The sequence below is a fragment of the Heliconius melpomene genome, chromosome 14, assembly GCF_056956725.1.
Source record: "Heliconius melpomene rosina isolate 202511_hmr_F chromosome 14, ASM5695672v1, whole genome shotgun sequence".
In the NCBI taxonomy this organism is placed as follows: domain Eukaryota; kingdom Metazoa; phylum Arthropoda; class Insecta; order Lepidoptera; family Nymphalidae; genus Heliconius; species Heliconius melpomene.
Window position 1 is genome coordinate 9,563,281 of NC_140402.1, and position 18,071 is coordinate 9,581,351.

The 18,071-nt window shown below is 39.1% G+C and overlaps 1 protein-coding gene and 2 non-coding genes across 3 annotated transcripts; 2 read left to right on the top strand and 1 right to left on the bottom strand.

Annotated features, from left to right (window-relative positions):
• The first annotated feature begins 10,718 nt into the window (after positions 1-10,718).
• On the top strand, positions 10,719-12,806 carry LOC146532346 (general odorant-binding protein 1-like). Its single transcript, XM_085197328.1, has 3 exons — positions 10,719-10,911; positions 11,334-11,514; positions 12,108-12,806. The coding sequence occupies exons 1-3, from the start codon at positions 10,789-10,791 to the stop codon at positions 12,296-12,298; spliced, it is 495 nt and encodes a 164-aa protein (XP_085053454.1). The 5' UTR covers positions 10,719-10,788; the 3' UTR covers positions 12,299-12,806.
• Positions 12,807-13,318: 512 nt separating this feature from the next.
• Positions 13,319-13,390, top strand: TRNAA-UGC (transfer RNA alanine (anticodon UGC)). Its single transcript has one exon. It is a non-coding gene; the product is annotated as a tRNA-Ala (tRNA).
• Positions 13,391-13,713: 323 nt separating this feature from the next.
• On the bottom strand, positions 13,714-13,785 carry TRNAW-CCA (transfer RNA tryptophan (anticodon CCA)). The gene has a single exon. It is a non-coding gene; the product is annotated as a tRNA-Trp (tRNA).
• Positions 13,786-18,071: the final 4,286 nt, after the last annotated feature.

The window sequence follows — 18,071 nt, forward strand, 5'->3', positions numbered from 1 at the left end:
AAAGTTATGTCAATTTAAAGTACTTAATTCGACAAATTTGCTAATTGCTATAACAGTACAGTAATTTGTAGCTAAACAAAATAAAATAAATTCTCAAAAGACTTTAAATTACTTGATGAGACCATTATACTTCTGCTATCAGATATTCAGGATTACAGGTTTTTGCAGCGTCTAATACAACGTTATCAAAATATATGAGCATTCATACATCTTTTTTGCTTCATTTTGTATGAAATTTACCGCTTATAGTAGTACTTCGACGAGTCCGACTCGTGCTTGGACGGTTTTTTCTTAAATACACTTAAATAAACATTCGTATATTTCAAGTGGGCATAGCCGCACGGGGGCCGCTAGTGTCATAATAAGAATATTCAGCGAATATCTAATTACATAAATGCCTCAATTCTACCAAATTCTTGATATATTGATGATTTCAAAACTTATGTTTTCTTAATATCATTTATACGCATTATACATTCACAGCCTGGTCGCCTTTATATGCCGAATAGAGTATATGCGCGAACAGTACATAAATGTTGTAAATGGCTAACAGTGTTAACGACATGCACCACGCCGCGACACCACCACTACGCCACTACGCCATACGAGACAAGAATTAAAGGCGACGGCTGCGTTAGTAACTGCATAATATAATAGTTAATGTTAAAATTAAATAGACATCAAATGACTAGTCGATGATGCATCACGGAGCGGCAGACACGTCCGTGTGGTATCACTGTAGCAGGCAAAGGGAGGCACGTTTCGTAGAACAGATCAAACCATCGAGGCCACGTCGAGATCCAGTTTTTGATGATTAAATTCGTATTTCAAGATTCCAAGACTACCTTTAATTGTGTCACATTAGCATTTGTACGATACCACCACGTGGCGTTACAACTTTTACGATTTGCCTATTAAAGTAGGAGACGTCGTTACTACTCAGTGGAAACATTCATTAAAATAATTCAATTCAGTTTCACATTACCATTTAATTGAAATTTCAAGAAATAAAAATATATATAAAAATCTTTTACATACTTAGCATAGTGGTGACAATGCATAGCGCTGGACACTCCTTTTCTTCTCCTTGTCGTAGTAGTAGTTCTAGACATTCATCAAATTCAAATTCAAATTCAAAATATTCTTTATTCAAATAGGCAATTATTATAAGCACTTTTGAATCGTCTAATGAACATATGAACAAAAAGCTACCACCGGTTCGGAAGGCAGTTCTGCTGAGAAGAGCCGGCAAGAAACTCATCAGTTGCTCTTTTCAAAATCAATGGTACAATCTATTACATTTGCTGGCAGCTATCCTGCATTACATTCAATAGACATTAATTCCATACATGCTTATCCTTTAAATACTCTTGAACAGTGTAATAAGCTTTACTTGTTAGAATTTTTTTTACATATATTTTAAATTTTGGTAAATCATCAATGTTTAATAAACGCCATGTTTGGACGAAAACTCTGATATTTTGACGCCGATTTCGACATTATCGTTATGAAAATAACTACGTAACACCTGAAACGTTTTATATTAATAAAGGTGTATAATACAATGTTGCTCACTAATTATGGTAATTAACTCCTCTGAGGAAATGAAATAAATAAATTTTTAACAAAAAGAAAAACCGACTTCTAACAATTTATAATTTTGAAGTCGGTGCCAAGTAAAACAAACAGGCTTAGTAATTAGATATTGTAGTAAAGGTGTTGTAGCATTAGCGTGCGTCTGGACTCTGGACTAGAGTCTGGTGGTGACGGAGGTGTTAATCAAGTTTCCTGATACAAATGGCACCCATGCACCCATGCACCCATGCACATATGCATGTATCACGTACCCGTGTCTTGCTATATTTTAACCTATTTGCTTTACGAAATTAACGTATTATTAATTCATATTGTTTGTATGAATCAATAATATCTACTATAAAATAAGAAGACTTACCGTTGCGTGTCAAATTTCAATAATTAAATTAATAAGATGTGCGGGAAATCATTAGAGAATTAGTGAATTTATAGGAGCCATATTATTTGAAAAATATTAAGTTGAGTTTTTTATTATTGTTGAGAGTTGTACCTTAAGAATTCGGAAAAGAAAGAAAGAAAGTGGAGAACAATAGTATTTATCTTAATGTGGAACGGTGTCACCTCTAGGTTCACAGGATTTCCCTACCTTGCCATATGCGGGATACGCCTGGTATCGGATAGTATATTGCCAATTTAATATACCATATAATCCAGGCAGCAACGATATTAGCAACGCCACACATGTGCACGTTGCTAATAAATAATAACGGATGTCATTGTCTTGGCATTGTACGGTTCGGTTCTTTATTTACGGCGTTTCGAGCGTGCCAGTTGGGCACTATTAACTTCGCCAATGTCACGTTGTTTGGAGAACACACAAAGGAGATTGTACGGTAAAAAAGAGATTATATTACACAATAGGAGAATGCATGTCAAAAAGAGTCCAGTTAAAGTGTTGCCTATAAAATAAAAAATCATAAAATAAATATATACATGAACATGAGTTAGTAGTAAATAGTATTTTACAAATATATTAATTTATAGTTTAATATTTATTATATCTAATATATTTACATAAAAATTTACATAGAGGACTAAGCACAAACATTAACAAACATTGAACACTAAGAGGACGGGGAACTTTATAAGGAAGAACATTATATAAGGGATGTGGGAAGGTGAACCGTCGTCCAGGCTTGGCATTGTAACATGAAGTTGAGACCGTCGTGACACAGTCTATTGTAACGCGTTAGTTTTGGGAGTGGATAATACAAAATCTAAAAGGAGAGAATGGTGAAAATTATGTGAATTAAAACATGACAATTTTGTTTGTCGCAATTATTAACTTTTAATTATGGACATTAAATATATTGCTATATATATATTCAACACATAGAGACACATGTCTGTGGCGCTTACCAAATTAAATATTTTGGTCAAGTTCAATTTTCAATTCAATAACTAAGCTTAGCTTCATCTGGAGTTTTATTGTTAAACTATATTACTTACAATAGGTACCTATGTGCTACATGTACCATGTGCTACATGTATTTAAATAATCTTTTCAAACTCTATAAGTTACTTACAAAAATTATTGATATTTCTAATTGTATTTTAACAATGTTATTCTGTTAAGATCCTCGCGACCTGCGCCTGCGCCTCGTTGGCATTCAGTTTCTTTATCAGCCATTCCCAATAATTTAAAATCCTTTCTGCATCTGCCCCTCGGTTTGGAGATACGAGCGATATGGAGTCGTTTTCTTAATTACAGACAAACAGACGATTTATCGTTATCCAGGGCGACAGCGGCGGCCGCGCGCTCATTAGCGTGGCGGAGATGGAGATTAATTTAATATTGACATAAGTGATAAGAGAGAGTGAAAATAAATGTCATCTAGTGTGTATATAGCACAGTGTCAGCAGCGAGAGCAGCAGTGGCGAGACAACGTCACTTACGGGGGGTGCTCCACTGAGCGGAGCACCCGCTGAGATAACTGCCTGCTTATAGAGATATTGTAATTAAATAAAGCCTGTTATATAAAACAACGCACAGACCAAACTACTGGACATAGAAAGCTTCTTTAACTTTGTTAGTATTTTTTAAAAACGCAAGAATTTTTTTCTTCTTTTTAGCTTCATGCTTTGTTCCTAGCGGGATGGGTAGGAGATATCCCGCTTCTTGGCTAAAGAAAACAGATATCAAAACATCGTATTGCAATTTTTACCATAATAAAGTGTTTTAACACTCTTTTCCCCCTGCCTTCAGTTTTAGAGACATTGCATGTTGAGTGACGGAATTCAACGCTGCGTTTTATGTTGGTAACAGGATAAGAAAATAAAAATATATTTTTTCTCGAGTAGAAATCCCACCCACAATCTTCACGTTTATAGCCAGACGGCACGGTGTGCAGCTGTAACGCTCATTGGTCCACATATACCTGTAGGTACCTACAAGAGCTTCATCTCAACAAGCGGTTGCCAATTATACTTTATGATCGCATAATTGCAGTGCGAAATGCATTACATATAACAAGGTGTTTCTTGTTACAGTGATGACAGGCAGGCAGGCAGGCAGGCAGGCAGGCAGGCAGGCAGGCAGGCAGGCAGGCAGGCTGGCGGAGCACTCGCGACTCGCGGCCGGCCGTGACGCATGACGCTTTGATGTCGCCGACGCCCTGTGTGTTCCGCACCGACGACGATCACGGCATCTTGTATATATTTATAACCCTAGAGACTACCAAAAAATAAAGGAACTGACCGTCCGCTTGGTACGAGCTTGGTTGGTGGTTGTTGAATGTCATGCCATGACATGTGGTTTTCTCTTATGTGAGACTAGCTGCTGTCCAACAACAAAATATTGTTTCAATTCAAACCACTAATTTTTGAGATAATCGCGTTTAGACGAACAAATTCTCCAGTTTCATAATGTTAGTACAGACTTAGTAAGAACATAAGCGCTCTTATCCACTACGAAGTCTATCAGATCAAGTAAATCTCTGCGTGGAGTTATTTAGTCCAATGAATGTTTGTGTTTGCGTTTTTATTTAACAGCAGCGCTGCATCATTCATTGACTCTCAGTATTATATATGATTCACTAAATGAACACTCACAAAAAATTTTAAAAAATCTTATTCATATTTCTTATTGTATACTCGTACACATAAACATTATAACAAGCTGCGTATTGAAAATAAAAAAATGTGTTTTTTAAATGCTATTATAAGTTTTTATTTACGTAACTTCCTTTATAAATTAATAATTTTCAAGAATCATCAAATAAATAAAGACACTATAATTTTCCAGCTACAATAATTGACTAATGGCAGACACCTACGAGGCCTGTAACTACTCGTTAACAACCAGGGCTAAGATCGTGCTCGCACAATTTACGTGATCTCACCTCCACTTGTATGTATCTTACATATACCTATTCTTTACAAAAACCTGTCTCCAGCTTCATCAGGTCACCTTACCTGGTGAGTAGGTGATGTATACTAACACTTGCACTGTAATTGGTTCCTTGTATGGGGGACGACGCGGGAATGATAACTTGTAGACGTTTTTTGAATTGACATTATATATAAGTGTTGGAGATGGCGCAGTGGTAAGACTGTTGATAACAAAACAAATCGTGGCGTTGGCGTTTCATTCTTAAAATGTTATTCCATAACCAGCGGGTACTACACATCCCATAAGTACCTGGCAGTCATGCTTGGAGAGCACAATGAAAACACACTCGTATCCTCAACGTTAACGACTACAGTTACAGTAACGATCTATATCTCATTTGCTCTCAGTTAGCATACCTGGGTAGAAGTATATTATTTCCGCGGCGACCGCTACCCACTACCCACTACCCGCTACCCGCTACCCGCTACCCGCTACCCTGTATGACAGCTCCGCACTCGTTCTGTATCTGGGCATCATTTATCGCTTTACGGTCTGCATTGCTATATATTCCATTAAACCGAACCCTTAAGCCCTTGTCAATCTAACTGTGCTGTAAAATACTTATTTGAAGTAGAAGAATCAACAAAGATTTAAGATAAATCAGATAGCACCTCAGTTACACCTTTCTCTTAACAAAGCCAACGTCTCGTGCGTGCTATGGGATCTACCGTGTTCGATATATTTATGAAGAGCGTGTATCCCGGGCAACGTTCCTGGGCAGGTACGTATACAGCGCGGAAGGAGTAATACGTCGTTGTAACTCAAAAGCAAAAACTGAAATCATTGCTTTATGAGTCTACTGTAGTTTATGGGAAGGAAGCAAGAAACATTTTCTTGACATGTCTCGTACAGTGTATATATGGCGGTGCACGCTGTATCCCGCACAGAGCAGGGTTGGCAGAGAGGATTTTAAAATATTCTGTTCCCGATTAACACAATTCTGTTCTCCAGTTTCTCTCGAATTTTTGAGGCATTGCGCTTTGAGTGATCACTCAACGCCTTGCCTTGTCCCGTTACCAGAGCAAGAAATTATTCATTATTTCACTTCCCCAAATGGAAATCGAACCCACAACCGTCGAATTTACAGTCACGAATTTGTACCCCTATGCCGTCCTAGGGCTCAACCTGTACAGCTGCAGATACTTTATTTAAAAAATATTAACATATATTTAGTAACGAATCTAAGAAAATAAACGTTTATTATAATTTTCATAATGTTCGTTTGCTTGGTGATGTCAGATTTGTTTGGGATCAATAACGACGCTTCGCACATCTTACTTACGGTTCATTGTAAAGCTTTTGTCAAAAATACGTCGATTCGTTTTGATGTCTCTTTAATTTATTTTTCTTAATGGTCCATTTAAAAAAATATTTTAAAACAAAAACAATAAATACGTTCTATGCTTAATATTCTAAAGTTGAAGAGTTTCTTTGGTTTCCGCGTTTCTCTCAGGAACTATTGGTTCGAAATTCTACACAAAAATATATCGAGATATTACAACACGTCAATCATATCTATGTAACCAACTACACCGGCATTTACAGGTCACTTCATGTAAACACGCGGGCGCAGCCGCGAGTAAGCACTAGTCCATTATAAAATATGGCTCTACAAAATACTAAAATAGAACACGCCTCCCACAATATGTTTATGTTTTTCTTACAAACCAAACAGCTATAAAGCGTAATATATGTCTGAGGAACTACGACGGCAAGACGTACAAGTCTGTCCATACATAAACATCGAGTCATTAGTCCTCATCTCCTCATAGATTAAATGCATTAGCTAGCAAAAACTCGTTGATGACAGTCAGGTCATCTTAACTCATGGGGACCACCGCGCAGCCTTCCGCAGTCTCCCGCAGGAACCTGATGTGGAACAGGAGGTCGCGTCCATGGGAAACAAACATGTTAATTATTGTCCGACATCATGTACGTACTGTGTAATGGGGCTTTTTTCTGAACTACATTAGTTTCCTTTAGAAACTTTGATACAGCTTTTTTTACTCTTTTGATATAAATATAGTGTGGACATGTTCAGCAAAGTGTATATTATGTAAAGTATACAATTAAATTCATGTGTATTGGTTATTGGAAACTTCCCTAGCCGGAGGAGGGGAGGCAGGCCGCAGAGAGGACTAGTGTTAAGGGACTCCAATACAATTTTTGGAACATTGTCTTATTGCTAGAGCGAAAAAAGGAAAATACTTCATTCCCTCGAGTAGGAAAAGTCAGACGCTTTAAAATTAAAAAAAATGTAAGTTGGTTATTTTACATCATAAATAAAACTGCAAATTGAGGTAAAGAAATACTCGCACGCGTCAGAGTTAGCACCTCGTGCCCTCGCCTCCTGTCCGTCTGACCGTCTACAAAATATGGATACTTATACATCTCTAATATTGTAAAGTACGTAATGGAATATTATTGTATGCTCTAGGTTATATCATATTACCAGCAGTCTGAATCCTGCATACGGCCGCGCAAGCAGAGGTGACAGCAGGTTTTAGCACTACCGGCGCCCTGGGCGAAATTTTTTCGCCGCCCCCTAACTACATTTCAATAATATACAAAACAGGAATGAGTACAACGAAATAACCATGTATTTAAAAAAAAATGACAAAAACTAACAAAATTTCACTTCTTCTAGCCTTTCTATCTGCGACCTCTTTTATTAAGCATTCAAAGTCTATGTTTTCTGCAATTTTATTTTCAAAGTTGATAAATATTTCAATGACGATGACTTTGTTTTTTTTTTTAGATATCAAAGACGACGATGACTTCGTTTTTTTTTTTTGATATCAAAGACGACGGTGACTTTGTTTTTTTTTAAATCTTACACCATTTTAAGACATCTTTGCGAAAAGCGCCCTAAACGGGCGTCTACGGCGCCCTTTTTATCCGGCGCCCCTGGGCGGTCGCCCAGGCTCGCCCTACCCTAACGCCGCTAGTGACTCTGTTTCTCACTTTCCACCTAATTTTGGAGACATTGCGTGTTGAGTGGGATGGGAATCGAACCCACAATCGTCATACACTGTGCCACTGCGGCACGATGGCCTCTATTACATATTTATCACAAAAGAAAATAATTTATAAAGGAATTCAATATAAAATGTAAGTTTACACTCGGCCTGATGTATCTTGGAGCTAATTAAATATCAGTTCCGGCCGCGCTCGCACATTCTACAGCCGACTGTACACAAGCTTACATTACTGCGAGCTTTCATACAAAACTATATTTAAAAACTCATGAAGAACATTTTTATTATATATTTGCGCATATTATGTGAAATTTTGCACATCAGCGTAGAAAGAAATAAATAGTTATTAAAATTGTGCATATAAATTCTGTAATATGTTCTTTATATTAAGAACTTGCACTCGCCAGCTCAACTGTGTTTGTGACGTCATAACAGTACACACACATCTCTCCCACGCTCTTCTGGAACCACTCGGCGTACTCGTATGAACAGCAATAGGTAAAGTCAATGAGCAGTCGGAGAGTGTATCTTAACTGTACCTTGCCACGAGGTGTATAAACATTAAAGACAAGTGGCATGTGGCGTGGCTGGTGTGAGGTGTGAGGTGTGAGGGATCACGTATGTGCCTATACGCAAAGCCTCCAGAATTCAAGTGTCTTAGCACTAGGTTCTGTCCACTGCTAGATACTAAATACTAATACATAATCACAGTCAAATTTAGCTCGCAGGATCCCTCGCTAAGAAACAGTTCTTATTTAACAAAGATAGAGTGCAAGCGCAGGCGCCCTCACAGGTGGTAGGACGCGGTCGCGGACCGGAGAGGAGCGGAAAGCGGAGAGTTCTCCGACGGCCAGCACTCATTAGCCCGTCCCTAACTAATTATTATCAGCAAACTCGCTTGAGCCAATTTACTGCACGAAGCGCAAGTGGACGTGTTGTTTTGTGTATCTTTATTTTCTTGTAGCTTTAAAGCTTTTTAAGCTCACATTTATAATCGAAATTATAAATAAAATTATAAATTTGATAACCACTTTTTATCTAGCAAAACTATTATGTAATTAAACCTACGAGTATATTCAATTATCATATAGACAGTGGTCCACACCTAGCCAGCATCGGCAGCAGCGCCACCGGCACCGTAATATGGCATATGACACATGTGGACTATAATCTACCTCCATAAACAACAGGATCCGGAATCCGAACCAGTAGTTCCTAAGAAACCAGTTGATGTGTTAAAACCAAAATGATATCGGTTAATTAACCGACCGCATCCAAAATATGCCATTTGAAGGCAACACGTACGTGAGACGCTGTCGTTTAATTTGATCGGGCTATAGTCGAGTCAAGTCGGCACTCACCGCATCGCGATTATAGCGAACAACCGGACGCGGCCTCTCTTTCGTCCTGAGAATAATTGTAATAATTGCATAAACAAGTCATACTGAGAAAGGTCTTTAAAATTATTTTGAGTATTGACGAAAAAGATAGATGAGAATAAATCGGAATAATCTTGGCCGTCTCGTGGCGCAGACGCGTATGCTTGTGACTGTCAACGTGACGGTTGTGTATTTGATTCCCACTCGGAGGAATGAATTATTATTTATAAATATTTTCATTTCTTCGCTCTGGTACCAATGCAAATGCAATGCAAACTGCAAGGTTCCCTGTGTGCCTACCTTAGCATTAGCAGCATTCCATGGATCCGTGGAATGTATCTATACAATGCACCTATACGTAGGAGGTGGCGCACATCTTGCTGTTAACAGCTAGCACAATTAAATCGAGCTGAATCGATCGATTCCTTAGACTTGTATGTAGTTTAAAAAAATGTTCCAGAGAACTCTGTTTTACTGTTTTATGATTTGCGCACATACAAATGTATTTTAACCGATTTCAAATAAAAGGAGGTTACAAATTTAACATGTTTAATAGCGACATTATTGGAATTGGACATCGTTCGTCAATAAATTTGTAATGGGACTAGTTCGTGGCGCATTGGTACAAGCTTGTGTTTGTAACCGCGACAAGTTGTAGGTTAAATATTTCATTTGCACCAACGGGAATTGAACCCTGAACCCATCGCGCCTGTCGCGTTTACAGTCGCACGAGGCCAGCCGTGCGACAGGGATCCATTACTTGAGACACATTTATAATGTACTTCGGTTCCTTTTCAGTTGACAGGTATTTGGAATAGGTTTATTTTTTGATTGATTACTTTTACGTAAATATATTTTATATACACAAACTTAAGTTTATCAACTTTTATAAGACGCGTTCCCGTCGACCTACTACAATTATGAAAGTGAACCCTCGATCTGGATCGATGGCGAGACCGACCGACTGCCACTTAACGGGTTTTTTAATTTATTTTACTTTAACTTTGACTTTTATGAAAAGGAATTAGTATAAATAACAAAATATATCTCAATTTAGATTACTAAAAATTATTTGGAAAAAATATGCAAACATAATACCTACCTTGATGCTGTACAAACAAGCAAACAAAACAAGCGCACGAGCTCCATTCGTTGTTCTATGTAATGACAGATGACGGTGCTCGCTGGTCTGTATCCACTGTCCTATGATTACTTATTTAATAGTTCACCTAATAAGTAGTCTTTTACAATCATTTCCGAAACATAATGAAGACATCGTCGTGTAGAGACCGCCCCCCGTGTGCTCTGTGTACTCTGGCAACGGCGTGTCATTGAGGGCTGCCCATCAAACGCACTATATAACGTTTCATTTCACAACTCTAAGTCATTCTATACAGAAGCCTGGTGGGAGAGACTGGGACAGAAGAATATTCTTAAAAAGATTATGATTTCGTTGTTAACGTTGTCGCTGGCGTGCGGCGTCCTGACGGGCCTGGACGCGACTATGGAAGTGATGAAAGATGTCACTCTGGGGTTCGGTGAAGCCCTACAGACCTGTAGAGAAGAAGTAAGTTACATCCGGTTCATTCATTCGCTGAATTGTCAAAAAGAATTATAAAAACAAGCTAATAGTTCATTAACAGTCGGGACCTATATTTGCTCGAGCCTTGTAAAGTTGAACTGCGGTAGGCTCCCGGCTGTTAGTCCTAATGAACTACTGGGCTTGTTACTTCCCCGTGTAATAAATGCTTCAAATCGTAATATAATCGCTTCTTTAATAGGAAATCACGAAAAGACCCTAACAATATTCTCCCTTTTGCGTCGTGCAGTCGGGTAAGGACGGGTTCTTGAATATTATATTTATCCTAGGAAATTCGAGAAAGGCTATGCTTGTAAAGCCGATTTATAACTATTGAACCACGTTTTGGGACTACATTTTATTTCATAAAAGCTTCAGTGTATTCAGTCTGTCACTGTGTGTCGGCATAGAGCCAGCTAACAGAGGACAAGATGGAGGAGTTCTTCCACTTCTGGCGCGACGACTTCAAGTTCGAGGACCGGGAGGTCGGCTGCGCCATGAAGTGCATGAGCTCCCACTTCAATCTGCTGACGGACTCGCACCGCATGCACCACGAGAACACCGATAAGTTTATCAAGTCTTTCCCGAATGGTCAGTAAACAAATAATTCACTTAATCTACTCCTGGACGGGGCTACTCTTATTAAATATGGTCAATATTTTTAACAATTACAAAACGTTACTTGTCTATAACGTATAGACAATTCAATAAATGTAAATGAAACAGAAAAAAGTCTCTTTAAAATATATTTTTTATATTTAAAGCAGTTTCAAAAAGAACTTCTATATTTATCTCTTATTTAATACATTTATGGAGAGCTGCTGAGAGAATTCGGCAGAAAATGGGGAACGGAGTGTCTTAACACTAAGTTCCCTCTGCCTCCCCCCCTGTGCGGTGTGCGGGGTGCGGGGTGCGGGACACAGCGTGAAGCTGATGTAATGTTGTTTGCTAATGGGGTAACTATGTTGTAGTTATTAGGCTTAGGCTGTAAACTTGATAACTACCCAACATTTCTAACAGATTGTCAATATCTATAATTGTCGATTCAAACAGGAACATCTATGTATTCTATGTGATAAATTTAAAACAAATACACATTTTTAACAGTTCTAACGTACACGTAACGTAATTAGTATACTATATTATTTTATTGCTAATTTCCCTACTCTTGTAAAATATTGTAGGTGAGGTCCTCTCAAAGCGTATGATAAGCATCATCCACACCTGCGAGCAGCAGTTCGACGCGCTGGAGGACCACTGCTGGCGGATCCTGCGCATTGCGGAGTGCTTTAAGGTTGCCTGCAAGAAGGAGGGCATCGCGCCCACCATGGAACTCCTCATGGCCGAGTTCATCATGGAGGCTGATCCTAGTTGATGACAGAATCCACCACGCCGAACACGTTACTGCTGTATAACCTTCATTAAGTATAATTTCCCTGCTTTAAAATAGGTACTTAAGTAATGAAACTAATAAAAATATTTTTATATACTTAAGTATTTGTAGATAAATATGAAACCTATCGGTTAACCTCCACTATGTATTGTACTTTTATCACTATATTTTCCTGCTAGAAATCCCATTATTATTTCTTAGTAAATAATTAAGAATATTTTATATATTTCTTTATAAATAATAAAGTGGCTTTTAGAAAAGCACAAAATAAATGTAACTTGATTTTCCCATTCTGGTAGAGTCGGAAGTAATATATATCTATATAAATGTATATGTTTTTGAAAATATTGTATATAAAAGTGTGTTATTTTCAAGTAGCTTATTGAACATAGCAGTACTAGGAGTGCCTCTCGACTCTCGACGACCTTAGCTTGTACAGTGATAACGATTATTTCAAATAATAATAAATTGTGTTTACTCTTTAAAAATACATATTATCCCTTACACTTATTCATAGTATTATGTATATTTAAACTAATAATATAGAGGTAAAGACAGTGATTGGTCAGCTACGCTAATCTCAGCAACCACCTGGTACCCAGCAACCCGCTGCCGTTAGTTAGGGTGCATGTGTCATATACTATACTTTATTTCCATTAGGCCAGACGGGCGGGCAGAGCTTACGGTAGGCTCATTAATAACAGTTTCAAGGTCACCTGAAGTACAAAATGCACGTGATAATATGTTTACTGCATTATATTGTCCTAGGTTTTATTAGGTCGAGCTGTCTGACTAACTATTTAATAAAATATAAAAATCCTAATTTGAACCATTTGTAAAAATTGTATCCTCATGGTATTAAGGAGCTGGTGCTGTTGCTCCGAGCGCATTCTGTAACACTTCTATCACTTGGGGAAGAGAAGGATGTTTCTTGTTTTTTTTATTTAAACTATATGCTTTAAAGAAGTAATGCTACTTACAATTTAAACTTATATGTAGTCAGGGGATGTAGCTCAGTGGTAGAGCGTTCGCTTTGCATGTGAAAGGCCCCGGGTTCGATCCCCGGCATCTCCAACTTTTTGCATTTTTTTCCATATATAATTTAAAATTTTTGAAATAAATACTTATTTTTATTGATGAAAATAACAAAATAAATTTAATGGATGGGAAAAAGGATTGGAATGGAGTGGATATAATTTTAAAAGAAGTGAAACATAATTTCGTTATCTGTTACAAATCAAATAGTAAACACACACACACAGCAAATGAATAGAAAATACGTATTAATTCACTAGAAATACTTATATATATGAGCTAGATGATGTCCAGTTACGATCAATGAATTTATAATCATTATATTAAATTTAAAACTAAAAACGATAAGAAAAACATAACGATGACCCCGACGTGATTTGAACACGCAACCTTCTGATCTGGAGTCAGACGCGCTACCGTTGCGCCACGGAGTCGTTATGACGACGAACGAATATTGTACATCGCTTACTACGAACAGCTTGAGGACTCGTTTTGTAATTACATTATTTATTAAATAATAGACGGCATTTAGTTCACTACTAGCAACGTTACCACTCTACACGCAATGTTTTGAAAATGTTTTATTTATTTTAGAATTGTGAATGGATACTTGTTTGCTCTACCTATAGTTCGTCAGCCTCTACCGGAAGCGAGCAGAACTAAGAGAGGTTTCGTGCGTATTGAGCCAGGCTGAGATACTTTCTCCCAACAGATGTCACCACCTATCTGCATGCAGAGCCATACGTAGAGAGTAGAGACTACAGACACCATATAATATCGCACCTTTAGAATTATAGTGACCTAATAAAACAAACACCATGATTTTGAGAAAGAAAAAAATTCTAAAAAGACTCTGTAAGCCTTATTTTTTACACATCTTTATTTGACTTTTTCTAAAACTTGATATTTTTAAAAGGTGTCTATAATTCTAAAGGTGCGATATTATTGTTTGTTTTTAATCTGTCCTCGTAGGTGTCACTTGTTTTCTTTTTTTTAAAATTTTAGTACAAATTATCTAATTTATACTTCATTTTGTTTTTGAGTTTTGCAAGTGTTTAGCCACATTGACTGCAATGCAGTAACAAATTGCAATAACTCTAAACTAAACTAAATATTTGTCAAGGAATGTAGCAAGTAAAATTGCTACTTACCTAATTAAATAAACTACTTAGTTAAAGCAACGCTTGAACCACACCCGCATATGTATATTTGAACACTGTAGAGCTCGCACTGAACTCAAAGTATAATATACGAGTATTGAGAAATGAATAAATACTACACATGTAGTACAATTATTATTATTGAATGTGACAATATATGTACATAGCCCACTACCTAGCCTAGCCTGAATCGTACCTTACACTATCTTTAAAGTATTTCTTTCTAATAAATGTTAAAGTAAACTTCCCCCGCGGTTTGACGATCGTTTATTACTTATATCCTGTTCTCATCACAAAATAGACTTGGACTTACTTTACGAGCATCAATATTTAAGGCTAATGTACTCGTAAGTAAGTTTAGCGTAAATTAAGCTTGCCATGTTGTGGCTATAATCCGACTAGTACTTCCAGAGATTAGTTCGTTCAAGCATACAAACAACAACAACAGGTACGAGAGGATATTACAAAGAACTTAGAAATATTAACCTAATAAGTACAATTATAAATCCACTGCACGTAAGTCAATGACTCGTCGAGTAGTGTAGGCTTTAGGTGGCTGTAGGCATCTACACCGACACCAAGTCAGCGGTAATGGCGGTTTTTACAATTGTTCTTTGAAATGATTGCGTAATATATAATCAGATTCCAGCGCGGCGGCGTCGGAAACCACCCGCACTGGTGCCAGATGTTTTACAGTTGGGGATTTCCGCCGCATCGGCTCGTACACTCGGAATTATTTATTCTTTTGAATTTAATCTACGACAACAGCTTTCTAACATTATTGAGGAAATATTTGATTATAGCAATAAGGTGACACCCACCAAAAACATCCTTGTAAAAAACCAGCCAGACATTTCCATTTTTCCCATAATTTAGCCGAGCTGTTAGGGCTCTCTCTCTCTCCCTGCTCTCTCTCTTAAGGATCTGCTGACTACTTCGAAAATGTCAATGATTATTTTCTGTTTTATAAAGATAACCGTGTGTGCCCGTAAACGCGACTGGTTGTGGGTTCGATCCATATTATTACCTACATATTAATACTGAATGTAATTATTATCAGGGTTTATTTATTATATTTCGATTTATCGCAAGGTTTTTAAATAACAGGGACGTTACAAGGAAAAAATTATAAAATAACATTGGAATTACCAAATCTAATAATTTGCATTACGTAGTATTTATTATATGCGATATCAGATGACGACTGTACCAACGGCGCTATATATACACGATATAAACACAGGGAAAATCACCGATTATATTTTAAATACAATCCAGAGTTGTTCGAAAGAGGTAACAAACTTGCCCGACGGTAGGTTTGATATCTCAGAAAAGCTCAGGCGATTGATTAGACGCAGGAACGTAGCTATGCGACGACACGATACCTACCCGACTGACAACAATCGTAGGGAATTTTACAGATTAAAGAGGAGAGTTCGATTCGAATTCGAACTTCTGCGCGGTGAGTCGTGGGATAAGAAGCTCGAGGGGCTCGCTCCATCGCACCAGGCCTTCTGGGCGCTGTCGCGAGCTTTTAGAGTCGATTGTCTCTCGACTATGCCTCCTCTAGTTAGGTCAGATTGTTCAATTGCCGCCGATGACACCGAAAAAGCGGAATGTCTCGCTGACAGTTTAGAGGCTCAATGTACCCCGAGTAGTCAGCCCTGCGATCCGAGCCACATTGCGCGTGTGGATTCCGCGGTCGCAGAATGGGCGCTGACGCCCCCGCAAGGGGAACCGCTCCGCCCGACCTCTGAAGACGAGGTCAAAGTCATCATCAAAAACCTCAAAGATAGGAAGGCCCCGGGGCCCGATAAATTGTCTAATAGAATGTTCAAGTCCCTACCGGCTCAGTTCATATCTCTATTGGTCATTATTTTCAATTCCCTTCTTAAGTCGTGCTCATTCCCCGACGAATGGAAGGAGGCCATAGTCATAGGCATTCCCAAGCCTAATAAGCCGCGGAATATCCCGTCCAGTTATCGACCTATCAGCCTTCTCAGCTGTTTAGGTAAAATTTACGAGAGAATCATTCTCGTTAGACTCTCAGAGGTGGTAGAGGCCGACTCTCTGCTCTGCAATGAGCAATTCGGTTTCAGAAAGAAACATTCCGCCATACATCAAGTCCACCGTGTTGTAGAGCATATAGCTCGATACAACCTTAGGGATCCTTCTCACAGCAATACAGCTGCTATTTTTCTCGATATAGCGAAAGCTTTCGATAAAGTCTGGCATAACGGCTTGATTTACAAGCTGCGCGCCGTTTACGGCTTGCCAGACTGTCTCGTACACATCCTGCGGGACTTTCTCTCGAATAGATACTTTCGCTATAAAGTCGAAGGCACTCTCTCTTCCCCCCGCCTCCTCCGCGCAGGCGTGCCACAAGGCTCTACGCTTAGTCCTATCCTGTACTCGTTGTACTCCAGTGATATCCCGCTCACTCCGGGTGTTCACCTGGCTATGTACGCCGACGATACAGCCCTCTTCACAACCTCGCGTTGTACTATCCTATTAAAAGATCGACTCCAGAAAGCGGCCCGCGCACTCGGTGAGTGGTTCCGCCAATGGAGAATCGAAGTCAATCCCGAGAAGAGTAAAGCAATACTCTTCCCTCTCAATAAAAATATAAGAGTCTCTACCATCCATCTCTTAGACAAACCCATTCCCTGGGAAAAACAGGTCAAATATCTAGGTGTCACTCTAGACTCTAGATTAACTTTCAAACCCCACATTACAAAAGTCTGCAATAAAGCAAAGTACATTCTCAATAGATTATATTATCTCATAAACAAGAATAGTAAAATGTCACTTAGAAATAAGCTGACACTATACAAAGCTTGTATTAGACCTGTCCTTACTTACGCTTGCGTTGCGTTCGCGCACACCAAGCTTGCTCCCTTGCAAAAAGTGCAAAATAAATTCCTGCGCATCGCATCAGGTTCCCCCTGGTACGTGCGCAATGTCGACCTACATAGAGATTTTGAACTGGAATCGATTCACGAGCACTGCAAACGCTTAGCGAAGCGCTACTTTGAGCGCGCAGGCTCGCACGCGAACCCCCTCGTCGCTGAGGCGTGTAATTACACGCCTCACGCGATTCGTAGACGCCCGCGTAGCGTCCTCTTAGACCCCGATGACGCCATTACCGTAGCAAACGGCCCGTACGTAGGTAGGAAACACACTACACACGCACGACACACACACCGTCGTCGCCGGAATCGACGACGTAGTCTAGCTTATCTCACGGCCCGGCGGCGCCTCGGCGCCGTCGGGTCCAGCGGTTAGGGACCGTTAGCTCCCTTAGATTAGTCTAATTTTATCCCCCGGTCGCGGCTTCTGTGTCGCGGCCGGCTTTGCTTAGAATAGGGAAATTCCCAGCCCGCTCGACGACCGCAAGCCGAGGTTCGAGCCCCGCAGGGGGCGCCCTTGCGTCGTCGGCACTCCCCACAGGCAGCCACACAGTGCCTGCATATTTTCAGGGACAGAGTACCCTCTTCCCTACCCACCCGGTGTCGCTGTAAAGGCCAGTAAGGCTAACAGCATTAAAGTCAAGTCCGGAA

What these genes read in the sequence shown, in the direction of transcription:
- LOC146532346 (XM_085197328.1), top strand. Translation starts at nt 10,789, where the DNA reads ATGATTTCGTTGTTAACGTTGTCGCTGGCGTGCGGCGTCCTGACGGGC. An exon ending in TACAGACCTGTAGAGAAGAA is followed by an intron (nt 10,912 to 11,333) that starts GTAAGTTACATC and finishes GTGTCGGCATAG; the next exon opens with AGCCAGCTAACAGAGGACAA. An exon ending in TATCAAGTCTTTCCCGAATG is followed by an intron (nt 11,515 to 12,107) that starts GTCAGTAAACAA and finishes AAAATATTGTAG; the next exon opens with GTGAGGTCCTCTCAAAGCGT.